General features: G+C 40.2%; 1 protein-coding gene across 1 annotated transcript in view; it reads right to left on the bottom strand.

Moving 5' to 3' along the window:
• Positions 1-20,906, bottom strand: part of iglon5 (IgLON family member 5) — a 151,639-nt gene extending 130,733 nt beyond the window's left edge. Inside the window, exon 1 of the mRNA XM_024267560.2 lies at positions 20,339-20,906. Coding sequence (XP_024123328.1) covers positions 20,339-20,399 — 61 coding nt within the window. The 5' untranslated portion in view covers positions 20,400-20,906. The remainder of the gene's footprint in view (positions 1-20,338) is intronic.
• Between the last annotated feature and the right edge of the window lie 3,163 nt (positions 20,907-24,069).

Genomic DNA, 24,069 nt, shown 5'->3' with positions numbered 1-24,069 from the left:
GACCGGCCCCGACTTTGTTTAAAATAGGGATGTCAAGCTCAATCACACAGGGGCCAAAATCCAAAACACAGCTTAGGTCGCGGGCCGACCAGGATAAACATTTATTGAACACTCTAAAACTAAATTTTTAAACTTTAAAAGAGTAACTTTTTAACACTACTATGAAGAAAAACGGGCAGAAATAACAATCCAGAATAAGTCAACTTAAACCTTAAGACAGAGTCCAACATTACAAAGGAGCTTCCGTCCTGTAAGAGTTCATTATTCTTTCAATTTGTTACTCACCGTAAAAATATATTTTGTCAAAATTATACAAGTTATTGAGTTCAGGGAAAACAATTCTCTTTTGATGCTGTGAAAGATTTTTGATTGTCAAACAAATTACTTTTCATGTCAGAATTTTTATGTTCTCAATAAAAGTTAAACAAGTAGACTGATCTTGTCTTTACTTAAAAATGCACTTTGATGGAAAAAATAAGTCATATTGGTCTAGTGTCATGTAACAAAGAGTAACATTTCTAAAAAATGCATTCATGAGATGCCCACCTCTAGATTTTTAGATATTTATAATTATATCAAACACCAAACTAAAAGTAATTAAAAAAATATGTATTTTGATATTCTACAGTTGATTCCACAACAAATCAATCTTGAGCTATCAATGTATTGAAGACATGCGAATATAAAAGACAGATTTCAACAAAAATGAAGCTTTCTATAATAAAGTTTCTGTCTCAATATATGTAGTCTAAATGTTTTTATTTTTCTTAAAAAAATTGAAATATATAACAAATCCAAAGTGGAATTTTTCTTTGCATCTGATGTTTTTTTTTTAAATCAAAAGTAAATAGTGTGATTCTTGACTCTGTAATGTGACATGCCAGTTATGGCAGTTTTCATGAGCTATATTAATTATTCATGCTTTCATGTCAGCAGCTTCAAGAGTTAAAGACAGCAGAGACCACCCTTGTTGTAACGGAGAAATAGCTGCTTTTAAAAGCATATTTTTCCTCTCAAAGTCAGAGGTCGTTCCAACAGGTGGTCCATTTGTTGAATTTTTATGTTCACGATGCGTCTACCATTGTGCTAGAAGTGACTGAAATGTGTTCTCTCCTCTCTCATACATCATGCAAATATCTAATGAGGTGTGCAGAAGTCAGAACAGATCCTTTTTTAATGACTCAAAGGATTCACACACATGAATCTTTATGAAGAGGCAAAGAAGAGAAAAAGAGGAAGAGTTTGGTGAGCTATAAGGAAAATCTTGGACGGAGAATCTCATTTGTTACAGGCGGTCGTCTTCGTCTAAATAAATAAAGAACGATTAAGCTGCCTGCTGCATTGACCTATAAACTGAATATTCATTGAAGCTTAAATTTTAGAGGCAACTATGGATATTTTTTTGTTTGCAAGATCATTTGGGCGGAAACATTCCTTACTGTTGATTCATTTTGTTGCTCTTGACAACTTTCTAAACTAAATTATATCACTATGTAGAATTTTTTTTTAATTATTATTATTTTTCTTTACACTTACTGCTTTAATCTTCTTTATTTAGATAAAAAAAAAACTGTATATTACACCCTTCTTTATTAATTTGTCATCAAATTACATTTGGTCACAAATGTAATTATGATACTTTTTTAGAACCTTTTTAAGTTCAGGGCAATGTAAAAGCTCTAAATCACAGGCACCCTTTATGTTTCAAGGACAGACGCAGACATTATGCCACCGTTCATTTTGAAGTTTAATCACAGATGAAATAACGCTGCCCCTTAATCAAGAGGCCTGTGCTGGAATGGTATATGGATTTCTTTTCTGCGGTTATCAGAGAAGAGGTGTTGAGGAAAGTGGGTTGGGTTCTTTGTAAAGCTGCATCCCTGTGCATTCATCTCTGGCTGTAGATCTCCAGCAGAGATGACAGTGGGACACTAATGATCCTCTCTGATGGTTCTTTTTGGTATCCTGTATGTTATTCCCAAAGCAGGAGGTGATGCAGTATATCAAAGCTGGTTTAGAAACCTGGACAATAGGTGTCCAGGTGTCCTTTTTTTAGACAAAAAGCATGTTTTGTGTTGAACAGAATTCTTAACACTTTAAGTGCCACTCCAGTCATCTTTGATCTATTTTAAAAGCATACCCAGTGGTCTTTTAATTACAATGAAGCCATTTTTAGGCAAAATCAAGAAACTTGTTGTTTTTTAGGACATAGTTTCTGCAGAGCGGCAGCAGTTTATCATAAAATCAACTCTGATTTGTGGGTAAGACGGTAAGCCTCTCCTCATTTCCCATGATCCATTTGTTTACACTCTTACTGTTAGCTCACAGCTCCTCACAACCCCAACCTAACATTAGTGGTGCAACAAAAATGGCGAGCAATAATCGCAGCTATCCATCTGTACAGTCCAGATCAGGAAAACAAAGACATTCATGGATCTATTTGTCTGCAAATGGATGCATCAGAATAGAGTGTAGCAGGGAGCTTGTTGCCCACCGTTTGGAGTTTGTATGTAACAACTTCAAGCTTTATCAAACTGCATTTTTTTTATCTTCTTATAATTCAATAAAGAAATACTCAGAAATGTAGCCATGAGAAAAATGTTACAAGAACAACTTAAAAACACCAAAAGACAATTTTCATTTTCAAGTCACACAATGGGCACTTTTATTTGACCCACATAGGATGAAAAGAGCCGTGGCTCATGTGTATTTCTCTTTTCAATCCAAGCACATCTCACTGCTGTGGCACCAACCACTGAGTTTGATCTTTCAGGTGTTTCTGGATGCAATGTGGTGTAGTTTGTGAAAAGAGTATCACCAATCTGAAGACACACAAAACCATGTCTGTAGCCAAAACTCACACAGACCATCTTCTATGAGTAAATAAATACATGATGGGATACCAGAAATTAGCTGTCATAAACATCAATATGGACATATTACATGCATGCATTTGATGGCTGGCCTATTACTATCATGTGACACTCTACTCATCAAAAACCCATGTGGGGGTCAATGCACACATTGCTCTCAAAGAGGAAGTGTGATTGAATGCAGCATCATTCAAAGTAACTCTCTCTTGTATGGACAGTTCAAGGACAGGGAAGGACTTTGCTATTTGCAGTTAAGCATTTATATTGCATTCCAAAATGACGCTAACGTGTTCACAATCTGTACCGCTCATGCAAAGATCAAAATGAAGTCTTGTGTCTTTTTTCAATGTCAGAAATGCTGGGAGAATGACAAGTCCTCGAGCTTGTACATTTTCTTGCCTAAAAGTTCAATTTGACAGCATATTCAATTCAACTAAATTGTATTTATATAGCCCAAAATTACAACACAGTTGTCTCATGGCTTCATACTGGTAATTGTCCAAAAGCATAAAATCACTCATCAAATATAAACAAAAGCTAAATGCTAAACCCAATTAAACTGGACGTCCCTACCTTCTCTGTAAGGAAAAACTCCTGAAAAAATAAAACTGATTCTTGGGGAAAAAAAAAAAAGAAGAAACCACAGGGAAGTAGGGATCCTCTCCCCGGACGTTTAAGCAATGTACCTGGACTGGGGGCTGGGTTGATAAAATTGATTAATCGATCTGAATAGATCAATAATTGATCCACCAAAGTAGAGGTTGATCTAATCCATAATGCTTAAGTGATTAATGCTAACTTATAATGGACTTCCCATAGGACGTCTAATGCTAGTGCTCGATCGATCTAAACATACATTACTGACTATATGAACATCTTTATAAACTCACAGGTATGAATTTTGCAAACTCGCTTAAGGAAGTATTTTTTAAAGTAACCATTTGTGATCTAAAACACAATTTTTTGCTCATACTTTTTTTCTTCTGGAATAAGGTGTAATGCTATAGCATGGTCGCCACCTGGTGGCCAAACTGAAACACCCTCAGGAGAGGCAGAACAATTGTTGGAGCTTCTCTGTTTGAGAATCCATTTAACACTGTAAGGTAATAACAATCTCATTATAATTTCACACATAAATTTTACAGAATGTGAACTGTATCAGATTAATATGAATATATTTAAAACATATATAGAATAATAGATAAATGCATTTCTAAACAAGTGGGTCTAAATATGTAAACACTGTAAACTCAAACTTGAACTGAACTGAATGAATCAAAAGAATTGAAAAAAAAATCAGAATCGAATCGATTCTGGAAATTATTTGCAATACCCAGCCCTAGTCAGGACTGTTAAAGAAGAATTAGTTCTGTAACTCTACAACTACATATCCGTGCATGTATATCCCCATTTTGCTCAAAACCAATCTTAACTTAATTTAAATGTGTACAATGTTTCCAGATTATGAGAAAAACAAATCATAGAGACGATAAAAACAAATTTAATTGTTTGTTTATTGTTTTGTGACCAAATGAAATGATAAAATAACACTCTCTTTCACAGCTGGCTAATCCCAAAAAATAAAACAGAAAATCAAAATTGAAGCTAAAAATAAAAACAGTACCAAGTCAAAATGTCTGCATGCTTGGTTGCTGTGACTGAAAATGACCTAAAATTTTAATTCTGTTTTGCACAACCATCTCCAGCCTCTCGTATCGATGTGGCACGGCATGCAAAAGGGCATTATAAATGCTGCGCTCTCTGAGGGGGTGCCCTACAGGGAGCGGCAAAACAGGAGAGCAACAACTTTTTATTAAGAGGTGCGAGGATGTGCTGTGCTCCCCAGGTAACGAGGACAGACACAGCAGGTTGACAACTCTGATGGTTCTTTTTATCACATATGTCCATATCCCCGTAGGCATCAAGTTGCCCCAGAAAAAGCAAACAGATGGCCTTAGGCGCCGCGCTCATGTCTTGAAGTGTGAGCTGAGAGCAGGAAGTATAGCGGCGGGTGAGTGGGCACAGTCAGAAGGCATGTGGGGTCCCCAGGGCTGAGCACTAAGCACAGAGCAAAAACTGGCAGGATTATAATAAATATGGCACGGCCGCATTGCAATTCCAGCCACTCCTGTGCCGGACTGTGTAATTGCCGTCTCCTGAATTGAAATGTTGCAATTTCAAAGGATCTGTATTTCAAAGCCAGTCAGTCTTAAAGGTTTGACAATAAGCGTTATGCCATCTTTGCTTTCAGCCCGTGCTGCTGCTTTTATATGAAAGCAAATCTTTGCTCAGTTAGAAGTCCTGTCTTTAAGAAAAGAAATTCACTGCGCTACATCAAACCGTTCTGTCAAAATGCTGACAACAGACACATATATTCTTGAGGATAAATTCCTCACTGCGGCGCTAAGAGCCCAAATGAGGCGTTCAGTGACAGGCAAAGGGAAAAAAGGCTACTTTTTTAATAAGATTGAACGTTTTTGCATCATATTCCCCGACATTACGCACTCAAAAAATTATTAGAAAATGTTTCAATTAAACCCACTATAGTACATGTGTAATGTTAACTGTATGAAATAATCAGACCTTCAGGCAAAGGTTCACCCATCGTTAAAACTCTTCTCATTAATTCACAATGCAAAAAAGAAAAAAAAAATCTAATTAAAAGGAAATCAATAGTATAAGCAGAAACTGCAGAAGTGGCCTCAACATTTTTTCGGATTAATAATTGCTCAGTGGGGCTGAGTGAAAATGCTTTTAGTGGAAGGTGGGGGCTTCAAATGCTAGCTGCTATCTCTGGCTTCTCTCATCCGTCAAAAGAAAATCTTAATAGAAGCACAGTGTCAATATGGCTTGATCATGATGGATTCAAGGGAGGATCAATCATGTCGCTCTGATTGAAAAAACACCTGCACGGCCTGCCCGACATTAGTCATGTCAGATTTAGCAGCCTCCCTGCAGCATACAGATCAATTCTGATTACAGCTGTCAAATCCTAAATTACAAACAAAGATAACTGAAGTTTGATAAGGCAGATGTTTACAATACATGAGGCTTCATAACAAGCGTTGAATTGGGTTGTTTATCTTCTCTGGCTCAGATACAGTATCATCGTATCAGACTGGAATCTTCACCAGTGTAGGTCTGACATCAGCCTGATAAACTCTTTCTCTCACTCCAAATATGAGCAGATTTTTTTTAACTTGATGCCTGCATTGACAGACTCCTTAATCACTGTTTTTAAGCTGTCAATTGCACCAGAGATAGATTTGCTTTCAAAGGGTCAAATCTAAATGAACAATCTCGGTGACAACACAATCTAAAGTGCAGGCTTTTTCTTTTTCTCCCCATTTTTTAGGCTTGTCAGCAAATGTATGTTTTCTAAGAGTACTGATGCCCGACATTAGGGAGCTAATTGCCCTTTTCTGACACCTTCATTATAACTTAATGGAATTGTAGGTCCGCCGGCCCGATAAAGGTCACATCGATACAGCCGGTATCCTCTTGATGGCGAGAGAGTAAGATGTTCTGCTGGCGTGAAAAAATGATTTCACAGAGTCATTTCTGCAGGGAGTGATACGAAAATGTTTGCTTTTATGTAGTAACCCTATTCAGAGCTTTCAACTCCATATTTGATCCTATATCAAACACTGCAGACTTTTTGTGCGTGTGTTTTAGGCCTGGGCATTCATTTTCATGCTCGTATTGAAAGGCAGTTGATGAACAAGGACAGTATGATGAGAAATTTTAATATGAGTTTTTCTAGAAGCCCCGCTTCCCAAATTTCTTTTTATTTATTGCACAAATGCAAAAAGGAAGAAAAAGATGTAATTAAAAATAACTTTTTTTTAGGGTGAGCCTTAAAACACTGAAAGAAACTGATTTTTTTAAGAGAAGGATGTAGAAATGATTAGATTGCGCTATTCATCCACGTCCCACGATGAATAAACAAAAATGTGATTAAAGCACATTTTGAACATGTCTTAAAAATATCTTAAATAGCCAAAGTTGTGGTCCAAATGCAGATTGAGTCCTTTATGCTGCAAAACTGAGAAGAGCAGCAAAGGCTTTTGCTACTATCCTGCTCCACATCTAATTAGCGAAATATCATAGCACAACAATACCGCAGTATCTGCTTCCAAAGCCAATTAAAGGTCTCTAGCAGCGCAAATGTTTGATGGAATCTTCCCCAACATCCCAATTACCGCAGTAGGACCACACTGTCACAAATATGGTGGTTTGTTCCAAAACTCTCCTTCTGATCTTTCGCTTTAAAACACGTACAACAGTTTTCGAACACCCAATACCCAGAGGACAGAGACTGGGATCAAAAAGGGCCATTTATGGGCTGTCACAGCCAAATCCTGCCTAACTGAGTCTTTTCTATCAAAATGTCATGCTAACATGGTCATTTTATTACAAGAACTCCCACAGGCGGCTTCACAGCTGGAGCCAGAGCCACGTGTCGACATTAAATGACAGGAGAATTGTGACATATCTCTAATCGCAGTGTGGATCGCAGCAAATGATACAAGCACACACTACTGCACACCTTAGATGTTTTTTTTTTTTGTAGTAATTATGCTGCTTTCAAAGGAGCAACTTTGTACCCTGTAAAATTGACTGCCATGTACGTTGTATATTTTACTAAATACCTAAAGATAATAATGCATCAAACCTGTGGATTCTTGACAAGCTTTAAACTAGAAAAGTCGTATTACCTGTGATAACGCTAGTGTAAATACTTTTTGCTGAAAGTAGTCACTGAAGATGCTGAAACCTTTTGCTGAAAATGGTGATGGATTTTACGTTAATTGCATAAACTCCAAAATTGCCTAAAATCCCTCAGTAAGCTAAAGTAGCCAAAAAAGTTAGCATGTTGCTAATATAGAAACTAAACTCTAAATTAGCCTATTAAAACCTCAGTAGATAACAAATTAGCCAACGTTTAGACCCAATTACACACATTCCACACGTGAATTTCATTTCCTTCCTGTATTGAAATGACAATAAAGACCCTTCAATCCTTGAAAATATTAGCTAAAATCAAAATTAGCATAAAAAAACCTCAGCAGATAAAAAAAATAACAAAAAAGCTAGCTCATTGCCTAGTTACTAGCTAAACTTCAAAACAGCCTGAAATTCCCCAGTAAACTAAATTAGTCAAAAATGTTAGCCTGTTGCTAAAATAGAAAGCTAAACATTAAATTAGCCTAAAAAAATCAGTAGATATCAAATTAGCCAAAAACGTTAGCATGTTGCTAAAATATTAGCTAAACTCATTTTTTTTAAATTACTATAAAAGATGAAAACATAGACCGTGAATATATTTAAAGGCTTGTTGATAATTTACTTAAAATTTTGAGAATGTACTGAAATGAGCAGGAGAATCACTATAGAGTGAGTTCTTACTAAACATTCACACAATGATGGGCTGCCTCACGAGAAAGACTCCCTAACCTGCGTTAGCACCACTTCCTTAATGCTACAATGCCGCACAACAAGTGACCCTGAAACAGTTTTACAACTCCCACTCACGCAGCAATATTACCAAACTCAGTTTTCATTGGCAGGATGAACCTGCCATGTTTTTTTTATTCCACCTAATCATCTGCCTCCAAAATCAATCCATCTCGATCACCGCCTGTTGCGGGTCTTTGCATCCATCCTCCCCTTCCTCCCTCACACCATCTGTCTCTCCTTCCCAGCATTCCTCCCTCAATCATTTTATTATAACTTCTTTCTGGCCTGTCCGCCATCATCGGCTTGTTTTTTTTTCTCGTCTTTCCACCTCAGTTTTTGCTGTGTGCATTAAACCCACACAATGTGCTCCTTATACTGCATCCTGGCTGAGCAAATTTCACGACAATCTCGAAACATATCAGCTGATGATTGGCACAGACAGCAGCCACGCCTGATTCACAGCGACATGTTAGCCGTCTCAGCTGTTGAGCGGCTCATTATCATTTAGAACTGCTTGCTGCACAAACTACACACCCACACGGTCTGTCGCTAACTCCTGACAGGAATTAGAATGAAGTGAGAGTCAAGAAGAGAGACTCTTACAGTCATTGTTATATGGAGCTAAAGTCTCCGCGCAGAGGCTCTCATATGGCGTTTTTGTTCCCACGGAGGACAGCGTTGGTATGTGGTGCTCGTTAGCACGCCTTGTGTCCCTCTTCCACCCCTCGCTCTCTCTGTCTATTAAAGTCTGGGACACAATTATTCCTATTCTCTGTCGGTCTCTTTCACCCTCCATCTCTCCCTGTGCTCACTGTGAATGAGAGTCCAGAACACAATTACTCTGTTCTTTCTCTCATTCCTCCACTTCATCCCCTCTGTCTCCCCTCTCCATCTCTTATGGCTCCAGGAGAAGTCTGTGAAGGGAGCAGCTGCTGAAATATTTATTGATCTGTTTTTTTTCGGTTTTATTTATTTCCCTCCCTTCCCCGTTGCTCTGCCATCCTGTCCACACAGACCCACAAACAGAACCTTCAAAGGATTCAGGACTGCGTAAATCCCCAACGTTGAACCATTATTTAGCATTTCTTGCAACTGGTGGTTTCGCCCAAACAAATTAAGAGGCAGACGCGTGTGACGGGGGCCGAACAACAGCAGAATCGACCAGGGCCAACATCTGTGGCGTAGATTGAGCTGTGAGACGCCGCACTGCAAACTTTGTAGTCGACATCTGCTGCAGGGGGGTTGTTGACAGGAAACAGTGAGGTGCTGCTCTTCTTTTTGTCACTGCGAAGGAAGTTGTATACAAACGCTAGACAGTGAGTAGAAGTAGTCATGGAAACGATGCCCAGAGCAATTATAATTACAATAGTAACAACAGCTCTGAAGTAAAAGGGATTCGCATATGAATCTGATGCTATCTGTGCGTAATTAAAGGCCTTCTGAGCGATCCCCGTGGTTTATAGCGTAATACTGGAAGCTTTGAGGTTGCCCCAGCAGCAGGCAATTCGGCACTTGTTTGAGAGGGAAAAATTCTGCTCCAGCATCCCGCTTTAGCACAAATGATTGGGCTCACACCGAGGGGGAAGAGATTTTCACATGCACATAGCACGTGCACACAGTGAGGAACAGAAAACACACGCGCAAAGCAAAGTCCCATCACCAGACATGCCCTGCATTAGTGCATAAGCCTTTTCCATTGATTTTGCCAGAGAGCGGCTTGTCTTTGGGTAATGAGGACAGGGAGGAAAGCGGGACCCCGGTCCCCATCGGCTCCCCAAGGACCGTCTGCCCGCACTAATCTGAATTGTGTTTCTAGCGATGCTAACCCTGGCATAAAAAAAAAGACAAGAATGAACTGAAAAAGAGAGAGGAAAAACCACACAGCACTACTTTTGCTTCTCAATTGGATTTAAATGTGCAGCTTCTCCACAAAACCAAATAATAGCACATCTCTTTTTCTTCTTTGCTCACCTCTGATCGCTCAATCCACCATAGACCAAAGCCAAAGAAACTAACTGGAGGGAAATTTCATTTAAACTTATTTAACTTTTATTATAAGTGCTTTAGAAGTGATCAATAAGGGGAGTCCATACTAATGCATACTCAATAAAATGTTAAAATGTACTTTTTTGTGATTGCCTTTCCATTGATTTACTATTTAAGCTTTCACTGTGCAAATAGGTGCATTTCATCTTCCTAGAAGCCCAAGTTCAGGAACTTTTTTAGCACTGTCTGCATGCATATATTTACTCTGCTGGAGCAAGTCATTTTGAGGGTGGTGTTTAATGGAAGCCAGTGTGTTTTAGATCTTTGTTTACTTGTCCCAGTGACACCCAATAACTCATGTTCATATTTACACTCAGAGCCAAGGTTTTTTTTAAGATAAGACAGGACCAGGGGAGGATAAAAGGAGGTTGTTCTAGTAGTGATTAAACATAGTAGCTATACTGAGTAAAGCTACTTTGTATCCCTTCAAACAATTAGAATTGCAAACAAGCCTTGCAATAAACAATATTTATGACACAGACTCCCTGTAGCTGCCATCCAAAGTACGTGTGAGGCCGGGCAGAACAAAGTGTTTATCAAAAACGACTTGAAAAATCTAAAGGGCATCAAGGTGGCGCTGCGTCTGCCCATCATCCACTGCAGCACTGCAGCGGACCATCCTCCAGGGATTTGAATCAGTGACCTCCCAGTCTCTGTTCCAGCCTGCTAACACTACAGTTCAGCGTCAGCCTGACAGATCAGTGATTGTTCATCTCTGTCTAACCCAGGGGTGTTCAAACATTTTTTCCCCCACTGAGACCTACATTCAGACAATTATATGAACAGGTGTGCCAGTCACCAGACCTCACCTTCTGTGCTTAATCAACACGTGTAGGAGGTGTAGTTAGCTTCAAAGTACACGTCATACTCTCGGGGAGCTCAGAACTACAGGAAACTTGGTGGTTCTGCTACCGACAGTCAACATCTCATTGGATCTTTGTGAAAGACACTTAGAATAAAACATGAAGCAAATTTTAGTGCCAATGTGTGGGCCTATCTTATTTTTTGGACTCTAAGTAGCCCCGGGGTGTAAGTTGCAGCAAAATAATTATATAAAAAAATGCATTTTTGGGAGAAATTTATTAACAAAATACAGAACGAGAGTAGACATTTCCTCATAATAACAGAATAGATAATAACAATAAGAGTGTATGCATGCAGGGTTGTAACACACCGATGCTCATTTAGCTTCATAAAAAATAAGAGCAATCTAGTATATTGGTGCAACATTTGAACAATTATTCAGATAACCACAGCATAAAGACAATGACAACAAGTCCACTAAAAGTCGTTACATAGCTTCCAATCCCTGAATCCTTTGAATTTTTCATCCTTGATGTTGCTTTAGAACAATTCCAGCAAACATGGTGTAAGATTGAGCGGCATTTCTTCTTCTGTCTTGCTCTCAGTAGTAAATACTGATACATGCACCTACAGACCACGTGACTTGATGGTATTTTGAAATGTAAAGCGCAGCGATTAAGATTCAGGCAGTTTCTGGAAAGCTAAGGGGTCCTGAAATGAGACGTTGGGTTTGTCCAAATTCCAACCCTATTCCCTAACTACTAAAAAACTATATTGTGCGGAACTAGTGCCATGGATTTTAAAAGCTGTTGGGTCTAAATGTTTGTAGTTTAACAAGAATAAACACACGAAATATTCCAGCTTGGTTAATCACACTTTGCAGCAAAGGGGAGCGACAGAGCGTAATCCTGAGGGCTCTCAGTCTCGAACTCCGCACAAAGTCCTTTCATTAGCAAAGCAGGTTTAGGTAAAAACACATGACCATATAAGGAGTTGTTTGTGTAGGAGTGTGTGCAAAGAGCAGATTATACAAAGGTAGTGGGGTGTCAAAGGTGTCAGACCCACTAAGCAGAAGTCAAAGACAGAAATGACAAGTTTCATAAGCATGACTGTGAGTCTGAGTCTCACTGCACCCTCAACCATATGAATTCTTTTAACAAAAGCAATTTGGATACCATGCGCACAACTTTTCTTTCGTTTTTCTAAACGCGAATGTGACGTCACAGATTTCACAAAGTGAAAATCAAATCAATACAAACATTTTACGAGGTCTATTTGTGACTCCACTGTGTTCTGATGATAAAAATGTGGATGCTTATAAAAAAAATTACATTTAAACACATTTTTTTGCAAAAATAATTTGGCTGCAATGCATTGTGGTCTTGCAAATGTAGTGAGCATTGACAAATGCTAGTTTTTTTTTCAAAGACTTTTGGGAAATTTCTTGTGCACTTGACTTTTGAATTGTAGATTCGGACAGCCCTACATAATGGTACGCATTATATTGATTATGTTTTGTTTTCCTTGTAATTTTAGTGTCTCCTTATTGAATGTCCACAAAATAAAATGACCTTTGTTTTATTTTTCATTCATGTGGCATGCAAAGATTTGTTACTTTTCTGAGATTCATGTGAGTTTTTGAGTCAAAAAGTCATTTATTCGATCAATCAAACACCACATGACCGCATGATTGCTTGTTTTTTCCAGATTCAGTGTTATTTTCTTCTAATCAGGCCTTTTCTGTCAGATTTTACAACCCTTTGTGGTTTACAAGTCAAAAAGTTTACCCACCTCTGCTCTGTACACTATAAAGTCTATTGCTTTCATTTTTGTTTCTGTTTAGCCATGAATAGTTCTTCCTCTGTTAACTGTGTTTTGTGTAGAGGCTGACCTATCAAGAAAAGCAGCTCCCCCTAGTGGTTGAGCATTGTAACTCAGGCCATATGTGGAACCTGTTGGAGCCAATTAAAAATAGATTTGGCTGTGGAAGCCCCTGTTGTTAGAGGATTTTGTACATCTGAAAAACTAAAACACAGCAAACAATTTCATTTTAGTGTTTTCATAATATTGTAATAGATTCCTGCAACTTCCAAGCAGCAGATTGCAAATACAGCAGATGTCAGTTAAGTATGTGGAATTTGCACTCTGTAAATAAGAGTTTCTGTCTTGTTGTTTTGCTGCTTTTATAATCCATCCTAAATTACTTGTTTTACATATGTCACTGTTCATGTCTTAAAGTTACATTTCTTTTGCTTAATGTGTTCTAAACATGTGATTCTATTCTTACTAAACCTCAAACTAACACTTAGCAGGTACAAAAAATGATTCTCTTATTTTTTTTTCCCTTTCAGACCCTGATAAATCTCATTAATGCCTTAAAATTCACGAGTACTGCAAGAGATCGCAGGTTTTACTTTACTCACTGTGTTGCTTTCAAAAGTCTGAAGTCAAGGAAAAATAGCCACTTTATTTTTAAATTAAATATGAGCAGTTTTAATTAGTAGTGACTCCTTTCAAGAACATCTGCTACATTTTAAAATGTTGTTGCTGCAAGGCCAAACTATTCTTGCCATCCTTTACCGCCCGAGCTGTTTTCACTGCGGTAACCATCGCCCAAGCGTTTTTGTCTCTTAAAAAAAATAATATGTGCATCACAGCTGAACAATATAGCAAGTATTCACTGCCAGTGCAATATCAACATGGGAAATTTCAATCTTCCTACAGACGGCCCGCATTATGACAGATAGCAGGCTATTATATTGCCGTGCATTCACACTCATTCATTGTCTGCATAAGCTATTTACTCCCAGGGGTGTAAGTTAGTAGAAAACTTAAAGCAGGCTGACGTTAGTGCGACTGGAAATCACAGGATATTTCACAAAATGTTGATATATGCAACAGTATTTAAGTATAAACAAGTAATACTATGATTTCACAATAATATGTAAGTTGTGACACAATCCTTTAAACATTTTAATAGTAGAAACTTCATAAACTAAAGGCTTTGCTGTTTATTTTGTTTAACAATAATTAACAATAAAATCCCACAGCATCTATATTTTGATCTATTATTAAATCATTCCCATTGGTCTTTTAGTTATGATTATGCAGTTTTTAGACAAGACAGTTTGCTGAACTTTTTTTCAATGATTTTTGATTTTCACTGGTGTCCATGAGAGACATGAAATCCTGTCCATCTTTGTCATGGGAGGGATAACACGTCAATGTTAAGGTGCATTCACATCGAACGCGATTTGTGCGGCGAAGGCGGCCAGTTTCAATGTTAAGTCAATGGAACAGACGCAAATTGAGACAATCTTAAGTACCGCAGCGCGATTCGAGTGACAGGCGCAGTGGGATTTGAGCGACATGGTGCGAATTTGGCGGCGCAGACAAAATTTAAATATCTAAAGTTTGAAAGGTTGCCACATCGCATCTACCAATCAGGAACTTGGCTTTGGGCATGTGATGATTTCAGTGACTCAATCAGTGGGTAAAATACAAATCAATGTGAGTTTTTTTGTCCTGAACTTCAATCTAATTCCACAACCCACTGGGGCCGCGAAGTTACCAGGGCGGGTGAAGAAGGGATACCGTTAGCCTACCGTGGCAGCTCTCTGGCTGCAGTCCCCCAGCCTCTTTTAGTCCTCTTTAGCTCCCTCGTTCAATGCGACGGCAGGCAGACAGCCGATGCGGGCTTCCTGAACTTTGTGACATTTATCTTATTTTCATTGAGTCAATAATACCCCCCACCCCCCTTTTTTCCCCTCTCATTTTAATTAATTACAGCCTTCAAACTCAGTCGCAGAGTCACAGAAACACAGTGGAAGCAGCTGTCATCCAGACACAGTCCCTAAAGTGAGACTGAAGGCCCCGATGACGGGGAAATATTTGATTTGAATAATCTCACAAACCAGGCAGAGACATGATTACCAATTTTTGTTTTATGGCCACACACTGCCGCGGCGTCAAGCTAAGGAAAATATTTTTTGATAGGTGACAATCAAAGAATTTGCCACACGGTGAAAGAGGGGTGGGGTAGGTGAATTTGTTGCGCAAATCACGTTCAGTGTAAATGCACCTCAAGGGTGGGGTAATCTGGATCCCACACAATAGCATAAGATATAAAGAAATAGTCAGAAATTGAGATTTAATCTTAAATCCTTTTTAAATGCCCTCCATCATGAGAACAATGCTGCTAGAACCTGTTAAAAACACATAAAACATTATTTTTATTGAGGTGGATCGTTAATACCGGAGAAGTTGCTGGCAACACCTAAATAACACACTCATCAACATACTGTAAATCTTTGACCATTCACGCAATCACCAAGAACCGGCTGATTCTAATGGGAAGAAAAAAGGTTTTTCACATCAGCTTTGCACCGATGTGTGTTGCATTATGCTGAAGAGTTGCACATTAGCACAAGGCTGCTTTTCTCCACTTCAGAATCCGCTGGAATTACCTTAATTGCGTCAACAATTGAAGAGCTGAAACCCTGTGGCTAAAGCTGCAGTGTAAAATGGTCAAAAGAACACTATGAATTTATGAATCTACTACAAAGACATTCCAACTTAAACTATACCTGTCATCAAACCTTATGTGAGCTAAAAGTGCATCCTTTATGCCAGCTAGGGAGAACTATGCTTGGAAAGTGTTGAAGAAATGGTGTCTGGACACAGTTTATTATCTGGAATGAATTCAGAAATTGTGGATAATGTCTGGCAAATAGTCTGAAAGAACAATGCAGCTCAGTCATTTTGCTTCTGCATCATAAATACCAACAATGCATAATGTTATGAGACCATCTGTCCCTATTTTTCATCTTACCAGAGTTGTATAAATCTGCCGCCCACACACCCACAACACGTCAAAGCTAAGAGTACCCACAAAAATTATCCTTGAAGCTTTGAAGATATATAAATGGATCCACCACTATCAAAAAAACACCTGGCTTTCATGAAACTTGTCTTGCTTGCGCATGAGTTATGTCCACCATTGAAATGTATGGTGCGTCCAAGAAACAGGGGTAAATATGATACATGCCGCAGCTAAAGTTTGTCTTTATTGTAAAAAAAATAGTATGCAAAATAGTCAGCGCTGATATACCACTGCATATGTAGATTTATTCCCAAGGGGATAGTATTAATTTAAGTTGACAAGTAATGTAGAACTGATGCATAAATGAAGTAACCCTTGTTGAATATCAGAGCTAGACTGGTCTCATGTTTGCTTCAAGTTTACTGTTTTTTTCCAAGTTTAGCTGCATTTAGCAGTAATTGATTTGCTGATTGTCAGTCACTCCAGCTGTCTGCGACTTGAAAGTGCAGAAATGTATTGAAGTATGTCCACGCCGCTGCTTGTGAAGCATGGTGTCAGCTTTAGCTCCATAAACCGCCAGAAAACCACAAAAGTAATAAAAAAATAAAACCCTCTGAGAAGACATTCAGACCAAAGGCCCACTTCATTCTGGATATACCTCCAACCCTCGTCCCTGAGGCTCTTCATACCAAATCCAAGCCCTCTCACTCCAGCACTTGCAGATAAATAAAAATCTGCCAAAATGGCAGGGCATTTCTAAGCCAAACATGGAGAACAACAACACACAGAAACCGATGCTTTCAAAGGGAGAGGGGAAAACCAGAGGCCCCTCCAGAAAAGGGGTGCAAGGCATCTGTTGATGCTGGCATCTCGCTTCCCTTCATCTCCAAGCCAAGGCTGGTGATCCAGCTGAGTGTGTGTGGCACTGCATGTGTGTGAGGTGGCAGGGAAGAAGGAGGATGGTTACATGCTAACATGTGCAATGTGCATTGACCCCACTTGCCCCCCATATGTTACCGAAACAAGAATGATGGCAGAGCTGCAAAGCCACCCTGCTGGCTTTCACCTGCTTTCCTTTGTACTGTAGATTTCTGCTTACTAGATCCCTCATAATGTTTGTAAGAAAACCCATTTGCTGGGTTATTTGAACACAACCTACACCTGCATGAACTGTGTGTGAACTGCCGTTAGGAGAGACTTTCCTAGAGGGCAAAACTATTAACATTCCACTTGAATGAGGAACCAAAGTCATTTTACTAAAACATGACCACGTGCTTGCTGCATCTTCTCTTGTCCTAATCCGTTTTCCTGGTGGCGTCTCTTTTTTGAGACTAAAGACCCACTCCGATTAAACTCATATCATGCTTTTGGTGTTTTTAAATGTGTTCTTGAGCCATTTTTTTCATGATGGATGACATAAACAAGAAGAAAATTAAGCTTAAATGGTAACACAACAGGACAGTTGGAGCCTGAGTCTGGAGATTTGAAAAATAAAAAAGATAAATAAATGAAAAAATAAAAAGGAGGGGGCAGTTTGGATCTGTGATTGACAGTGAGGTTAGCTTGAGGTAACGTAGTTACTCTGCATCTTCAAAATGGATAGTAGTACCAAGCAAAGTGATGCCAGTATCTCCACAGAACTTTCTGTGGCCTTCTCTTGAGGCAGGCACTCATGGTCCAGACTCAGGGGGACCCGTGGCTCAGTGGTAAAATGACACTAGCACCATAAGCTAACAAAGGCTAACGTATTAACCAAACAATCCCAAGTGAAACGTTCATTGCAAATCCCATCCCCAGGACGGAGTTTGCCAGATTCAATACTATTTTCAGTCAACCCCTATTGCCTAACCTCCAAATCCACTGAGAAGTTGCGCAAGCCAGTAGATTTTTGACAACCGGAGGCAATACACCTACGAGCCATAATAAAGCTAACATGATACAGAATCAAAGATGGGCGGGGCTTTTATACTGGAGCTGCAGAACATGATGACGTGAAACTTCTGAAATTATGCTGGACTTACACCAGTCGACCAATCAAAAAATTCAACTGATTTCAGGAGTTAAACAAGTTTATTGTCAAAAATTTTGCAAGGACCAACAGACAGCACTTTTAAAGCCCCATTTATAGAATTGAACAGCTGAAATAAGTTGGTTCAGTGTTTGGTTACCCTTTAAACTGTATTTTTTAGAATTTCTTTGTTCAAAATGTTATGAATGCTGTTTTGGCAAATAATTAATTAAAAGACCACTGGGAACACTTTTAAAAAAGATCAAAAGAGAACCGGAGTGGAGCTTTAAACTCTATATTGTTGGCATGAATGTGGTTCTGTCACTGGTCTGGTTTCTGTCATAAAACTATTTGGAAGAACCAGGAATATGCAGATTTGTTTGTTTTTTAATATCCATGTAAGAGGGTGCCAGCTCAACCACCTCCTAGAGTAAAGGCAGTCGTGGATTTTAAGTTAAAAGAGGAGGATAAATGTGGAACAGAAAGGTGTGATGGCATGCCAGGTCTTGGACATCCTATTTTTGGAGTGGTTTGTGCATTTACAGGCCAGCTTTGTGTGAAACCTTTGAATGCCTTAATGGTGTTTTGCAACACAGATGAAAGAAAAAAAAACCTTTTTGGTGTGTGCAGGTCTGAAACCTTTTTTGCACTGTGCATAGCCAGAAATTGCCTCCTAAAATATATTTCTGTCGTACATGAATGAGCAGATGAAACGTCTTTGGATCAATAAAACCCAGTGGAAGTGGTACAATCATTTAGGACAATGTGTTTGATACATCATTTAACAGGCAATAGTAACGCACACAATCTCCTAAACAGTGGCAGGAACCCACATCAGCACACACCTGACTCTCTGGGGCACAGACACAAAGGATAATCCTGCTGTTGCATGATTTATCGAGCAGTGAACGGTGGCCTTTTAGCAGTCATGTTCTTTCTTTATAATGCATGCTTTCCACCTTGAAAGATGGACATTTTAAGGACCTGCAGCGACTGGCAGCAGCGTGTGAGATCCCCCTCTCCAAGAGGGATCTGCCTTCATGTATGCTGCAATGTGCATAAATCACATCCACATCCAATCGTCTCTCAGCTGTGCCTTAAACGATTGGCCTCCTCATTCCACAAAACCTACAGGTTGCAAATTTAAAGTTATGAGACCCAACAGGGTTGTGTGCAGCTGAAGCCACGGCGCCGGTGTGTAGAGTGCTTCCTGCTTGCTGTCCGTCTGCTCTCTGCCCCGCGTGGAGAAGCAGCTTGCTGTGGGAAGCCAACCATGACCAGCTGGGCTCTCCTTACCCAGAAGGAGCTCAGAGCAGGAGGGTTTCCCGTCTGCATCTGCGGGCTGTTAACCTCAAATCTTATTGCACTGACACATCAATTATTGTTATTAAGGGCCAGAGTAATTTATTTATTTCCCTCAGGAGTAAGGCAGCACTAATTGAGCCAGGTGTTTTTGTGTGTTTGTGCTCGATGAACGGGGAAATCAGAGCATAAGAGGATGATGTGCACAGCTAATATGGACGTCCCGTGGTGTTGTGAGAGTATTAGAGGATGACATTATGAAATATGGAAGATTTTAAATACGCTGTGGCGAGAGTTCCCCGAGGACAACAACAGTCTGTTTATGGGGCACATAATGAAGATGCTTAAAACACTATCTGAAACAGTGGAAGTCGTCTCCACGCTGAACTGTTTAAGCTGGAGGGATTTCACTGCAGATAAATGTGTCTTTGTGGGAAGCTGAAGTCAATATGTTTTATGCTGGTGATAAAAGAGGAAATGAAGGCTTGACCAGCCAGCCAGCTCACGCTTGACCCCACAGGACCTGCAGACTGTCCACCCTTTCTCTCCACCTTCATTTCAGAGGGAAAAAAAGGAGATTCTCTCACTGCATCATAAAGACCTGTACTACACACAGCCCCCACCACTATACCACCACACGCGCACACATGCACATGCATGCACGCAGAAATGCGTCGGGAACACCGGCCCATTCAAGTCACGTAGAGGGAGATTCACAGAGGATGGAAGTACAATTCTTCTGGATCTTAGCATGCATCTCTCGATTCCTGCCTGCCTGCACGCAGCCACGAGGTCTGGACGCTCCGGCGCTGCGCTCGCGTGCACGCGCTTGACGCGCAGAGCGTGCACGGGTACAAACAACTTCACCTGCAGGTAGAACCTCCTCCTCCTCCTCCCCCTCCTCTTTCTTCGTCATCATTAGTATTCTCCTCCACAAACATTTGGGAAAATAAAAGTCAAAAACAAAGACGCAGCGGGTGAGGATCCGCCAGCGCATCACTTGTGAGGCTCCTTCCAACTTACCTTTCGACAGCAGAACCAGGATCAAACCAGCAAATGCGTTCCGCAAGAGTAGGTGGCCCATGATGGAGTTCTGATTGATTCTCTGTTTGGTTTCGCAGCCAAATGTCAAGGTATTCCTCCTTTAAGGGAACGCAGCGGGGAATCTGTTTATATCTACAAAAAAACCAGCGCGTGGATGAATGTCAGAGCAGAAAAACCATCAGTCCTGACTTTTCCCTTTGAATGACTCCCGTCCGACAGCGGCTGGTGGGCTTGTTTATCTTCTCCAGTGCAGATTCTCTCAGCCAGAAAAACACCCCAGCAGAAAGAACAAATACCCCCCACACTTAGTTTTGCCTCTCAGTGACAGAGAGTTCTTTTCAGAAAATGCATTGGAGGCAAAGATGGGGTTGAAGTCGTCCAGAATATTATTTGACTGTTTTGGATTGGGACGGGGTCTGAGAGTCCTGCTCCGCGTCCCTGTTGGTATGCAGCGCGCCTCTCCGCTCCGCATTCAGCGCGTCGCAGGGAGCTGCGTTCAGCGCGAGGCGCACAGGAAAGCGCCTGATTGACAGCTCAAGGAGAGCCCCCGTCCCCCAATCAGCTGTGGCGGGGAGGAAGGCGGGACCTGCGATGGAGTCGACGTTCCTCGCAGGGAGGCTGACCGCGGAGCCGCGCCGACCAATGGGAGGCGCACGGTGGGCGGGGCGGAGCGTCAAAGCGTAGCGCGGCGCGGTGATAATGCAATGTGATTTATAGCCAGCTTGGTGTTGGTGCAGTACTCGGGAAAGGCGGCCCGCTGGGGGACAGGCAGGCGTAATAACTGGGGACGGAGGGTGGAGGATGAGTGAGAGCCGGGTGAAGTCACATGCAGGCTGCTGCTGGAGGGGCGGGGCCCATTCCGGATGAAAACAAATGAATGTGGTGCTGATGAGAGGATGCAGAAAACAGTTTGAAAAAACTTAAATCCTATGATTTGTGAGAAGTGACCATGCTGACTCTGGAGCAGTAAACTCACGTGGAGGACACCTTTCATTTACCTAGAAAAAGAAATGTAGGAATGTCTGCTTCTGGGGCCGCATGTGGAGCAGAAATGCGTTCACGGCAGGGGCGGAGCTAGAACATTCAGTGTGGAGGGACAGAAGGGGGGCAATGAGAACAGAAGAGAGGAAGGATTTTACAAATGAAAGGATCAAATACATAAAAAAAAAATATGTGAAATACATAATCTGAGTGGCTCAAGCTTTCATTAAAATATATGGGCCTATTACTTTTGTTATTTTTGCAATGCTTCAAAAGCCTATGCCATGCAAAATCAACTTTTTTAGCTTTTAAGTGTATTATAGTTCCTCAAAAAAATAACCCCAAAGCGTTGTTTTGCTCTATTTATGCATTTCTGAGTATTTAGCCCAATATAATTCCTCTCTTCTCATTTCCCCTCCATTCGAAGGGGCAGTTTAAGTGCAATTCGTGTCCAGGAATTTTTTTTTTTTTTAATTTGACCCTCCAAACAGAAGGATTTAAAGATTGTATTTTCAAGCACTGGAAGCTCCACGCAAACACTAGCAGACCGACGATTATTGATGACGTCATCGAACAAAAGTGACGTCCGAAATATGAGACACTATTTTTCATAACTCTCCGATTGGAGGGCCAAATGAAGGGGAAGAGAGAAGGGTAGAATTTGGATTGGGCCTTCCTCTAAAAACCTGCTCTCTAAGATCCAGCCCCTCCCGGTCCAAAAAACGATTGGGTTCTCACCATTGACATACATACTGTAGATCGACAAAGGAAGACCATGATGTCACCCATAGATAACGCTGTACCCAGGCCCAGCCCTTGGGTGCATGACGCCCTATAGGCGAAAAACAAATTTTGCGCCCCTTGGATTCAGATATCCTAACTGGGGATTGAACTGGGACACTCTTTGTTTTTAGGCACACATGCTAACTGACTGTGTCATCGATTAGCTTATATTCAAAAGGAAAGTAGGGGGATTTAAACTGTTAAAGGTAAAATCTTAATCTTTTTTGAGCAAAATGCAAGGGGGAGCGAATTTCCAAGCAATTTTATATAGTATAAGCAAAACAGACAAACCTCTCCTTTGAGCCTGTGTTTCCTCTTCCTTGAAGTTTTAAAGAAGCACGAACAGCGGCAATACTGCACGCTCCTCTCCTCTCCCACACCTAGCATAGACAGCAACAAGAGGAAGGGAGGGGCATGGCACTGCAAAGAAATTGATTACTTAAAACATTTGAGTTACTTTATTTACGTTTTATAATTAATACTTTTTTTTACATGAAATGAGTGGTGTGTCAAGCTGTTTAACAAAAAAAGAAAAAATATATATATATATAATCATTATGATTTGGCCCCCCTCCAGCAGATGGCTCACTAGGCACCCGCCTAGGTCGCCTATGCCCCCTTGGGTTCCAATGAAATGAGGCAAATTCAGTTGCTATATTTCCATGGTACAAATATAGCAATTTTTGGGACATCAATCAATCAATCAATCAAACTTTATTTATAAAAGAGCGCTTCTCATACTTGCACATCTCAAAGCGCTTTACAATTAAAAACAGAAACAAGCAAATATATAAATAAATCAAGAAAAGGAGAGAAATCCAATCCACCCTCTACCCACCCTCAGACAACAGAGCAAGAATGGTTACTCTGACAAGTAGAATGAATGAGTAATAGCTGTATATTTTTCATTAGAAATTAATGGGATTTTGTCTTTCTGGGACCAGCAGGTTCCTATTTGGAACATTAGAGGGAGGGAATAATTTGTCCAGTTCTTTATATATACTGTATGATTCTTCCATTGGTAGGTGAGGAACAGCCCCTTCCAGGAAGGTCCACGCTGCCAGCACCGCCCCCATGCTCTCACACACACACCCAGTTTCTCCGTGGAACTAGCTGTGATTGGCAAAAATGCTTTCATTTTATATGAACAATATGTACGTCCATCTTTACCAAAGTTTGGATGTTGTTTGTTTTTGTTGGCAAAACGCAGACAAACTCCCGAGGCCGGCTATAGGATGACGCCATGAAATGGACGGCACCCTCAAGGAGCAAATGGCAGGCCCTGGGATATAGTCGTCTTATTTCTGTATAAGACAAGGGGCTTAATAACTCATATTTTTATTTTAAAAAAGTTCTTTACTGTGCCAGTGGTAATATATTATCATATAAATTGATATAGTTTATTCTGAAAGGCTTAAGAAAAGCATAATTTAGGCCTTTTAAAGAAGCTTCTATTGATGATTTCTTAATCTTTGTCAATTATGATGCAAATATTGTCTCAAAAATTGGGGAGTAAGTGGGCGACAAAAATGTTTGCTGGGGGGCAGCTTCCCCCCTTGCCCCCTTGTAGCTCCGCCCCTGATCTGCAGCGTCTTCTTTTAGTCAAGATTTGAGGCCATTACGAGCCGGCCTTCAAAGACAATTTTGACTATTCATTAACTCCTAAATATTTGACCCCCTTTGGAGAGAAACATCCACTTCATAAGCGGTCTTTGGTCTGATCTTTGAATATACAGCATCCCTGAGATGATTATTTCCGCATTAGCTTATTTCCTTTTAAATTCCTGACTGCAGTGCTTTGTTTGTTATTCCCAGAATAACTAATTAACGTTCTATTGCTGCTGAGTGCATAAGTAATAACGCTCTGCCAGCTGATTTATGGTTTTTGGACAAAATTAGAATAAATGCATTTGGGGATAAACTGTGTGTTTCTGCTTTGGATGAAA

This window comes from Oryzias melastigma, linkage group LG16, assembly GCF_002922805.2.
Source record: "Oryzias melastigma strain HK-1 linkage group LG16, ASM292280v2, whole genome shotgun sequence".
In the NCBI taxonomy this organism is placed as follows: Eukaryota; Metazoa; Chordata; class Actinopteri; order Beloniformes; family Adrianichthyidae; genus Oryzias; species Oryzias melastigma.
This window is presented reverse-complemented; position numbering and strand designations above follow the sequence as displayed.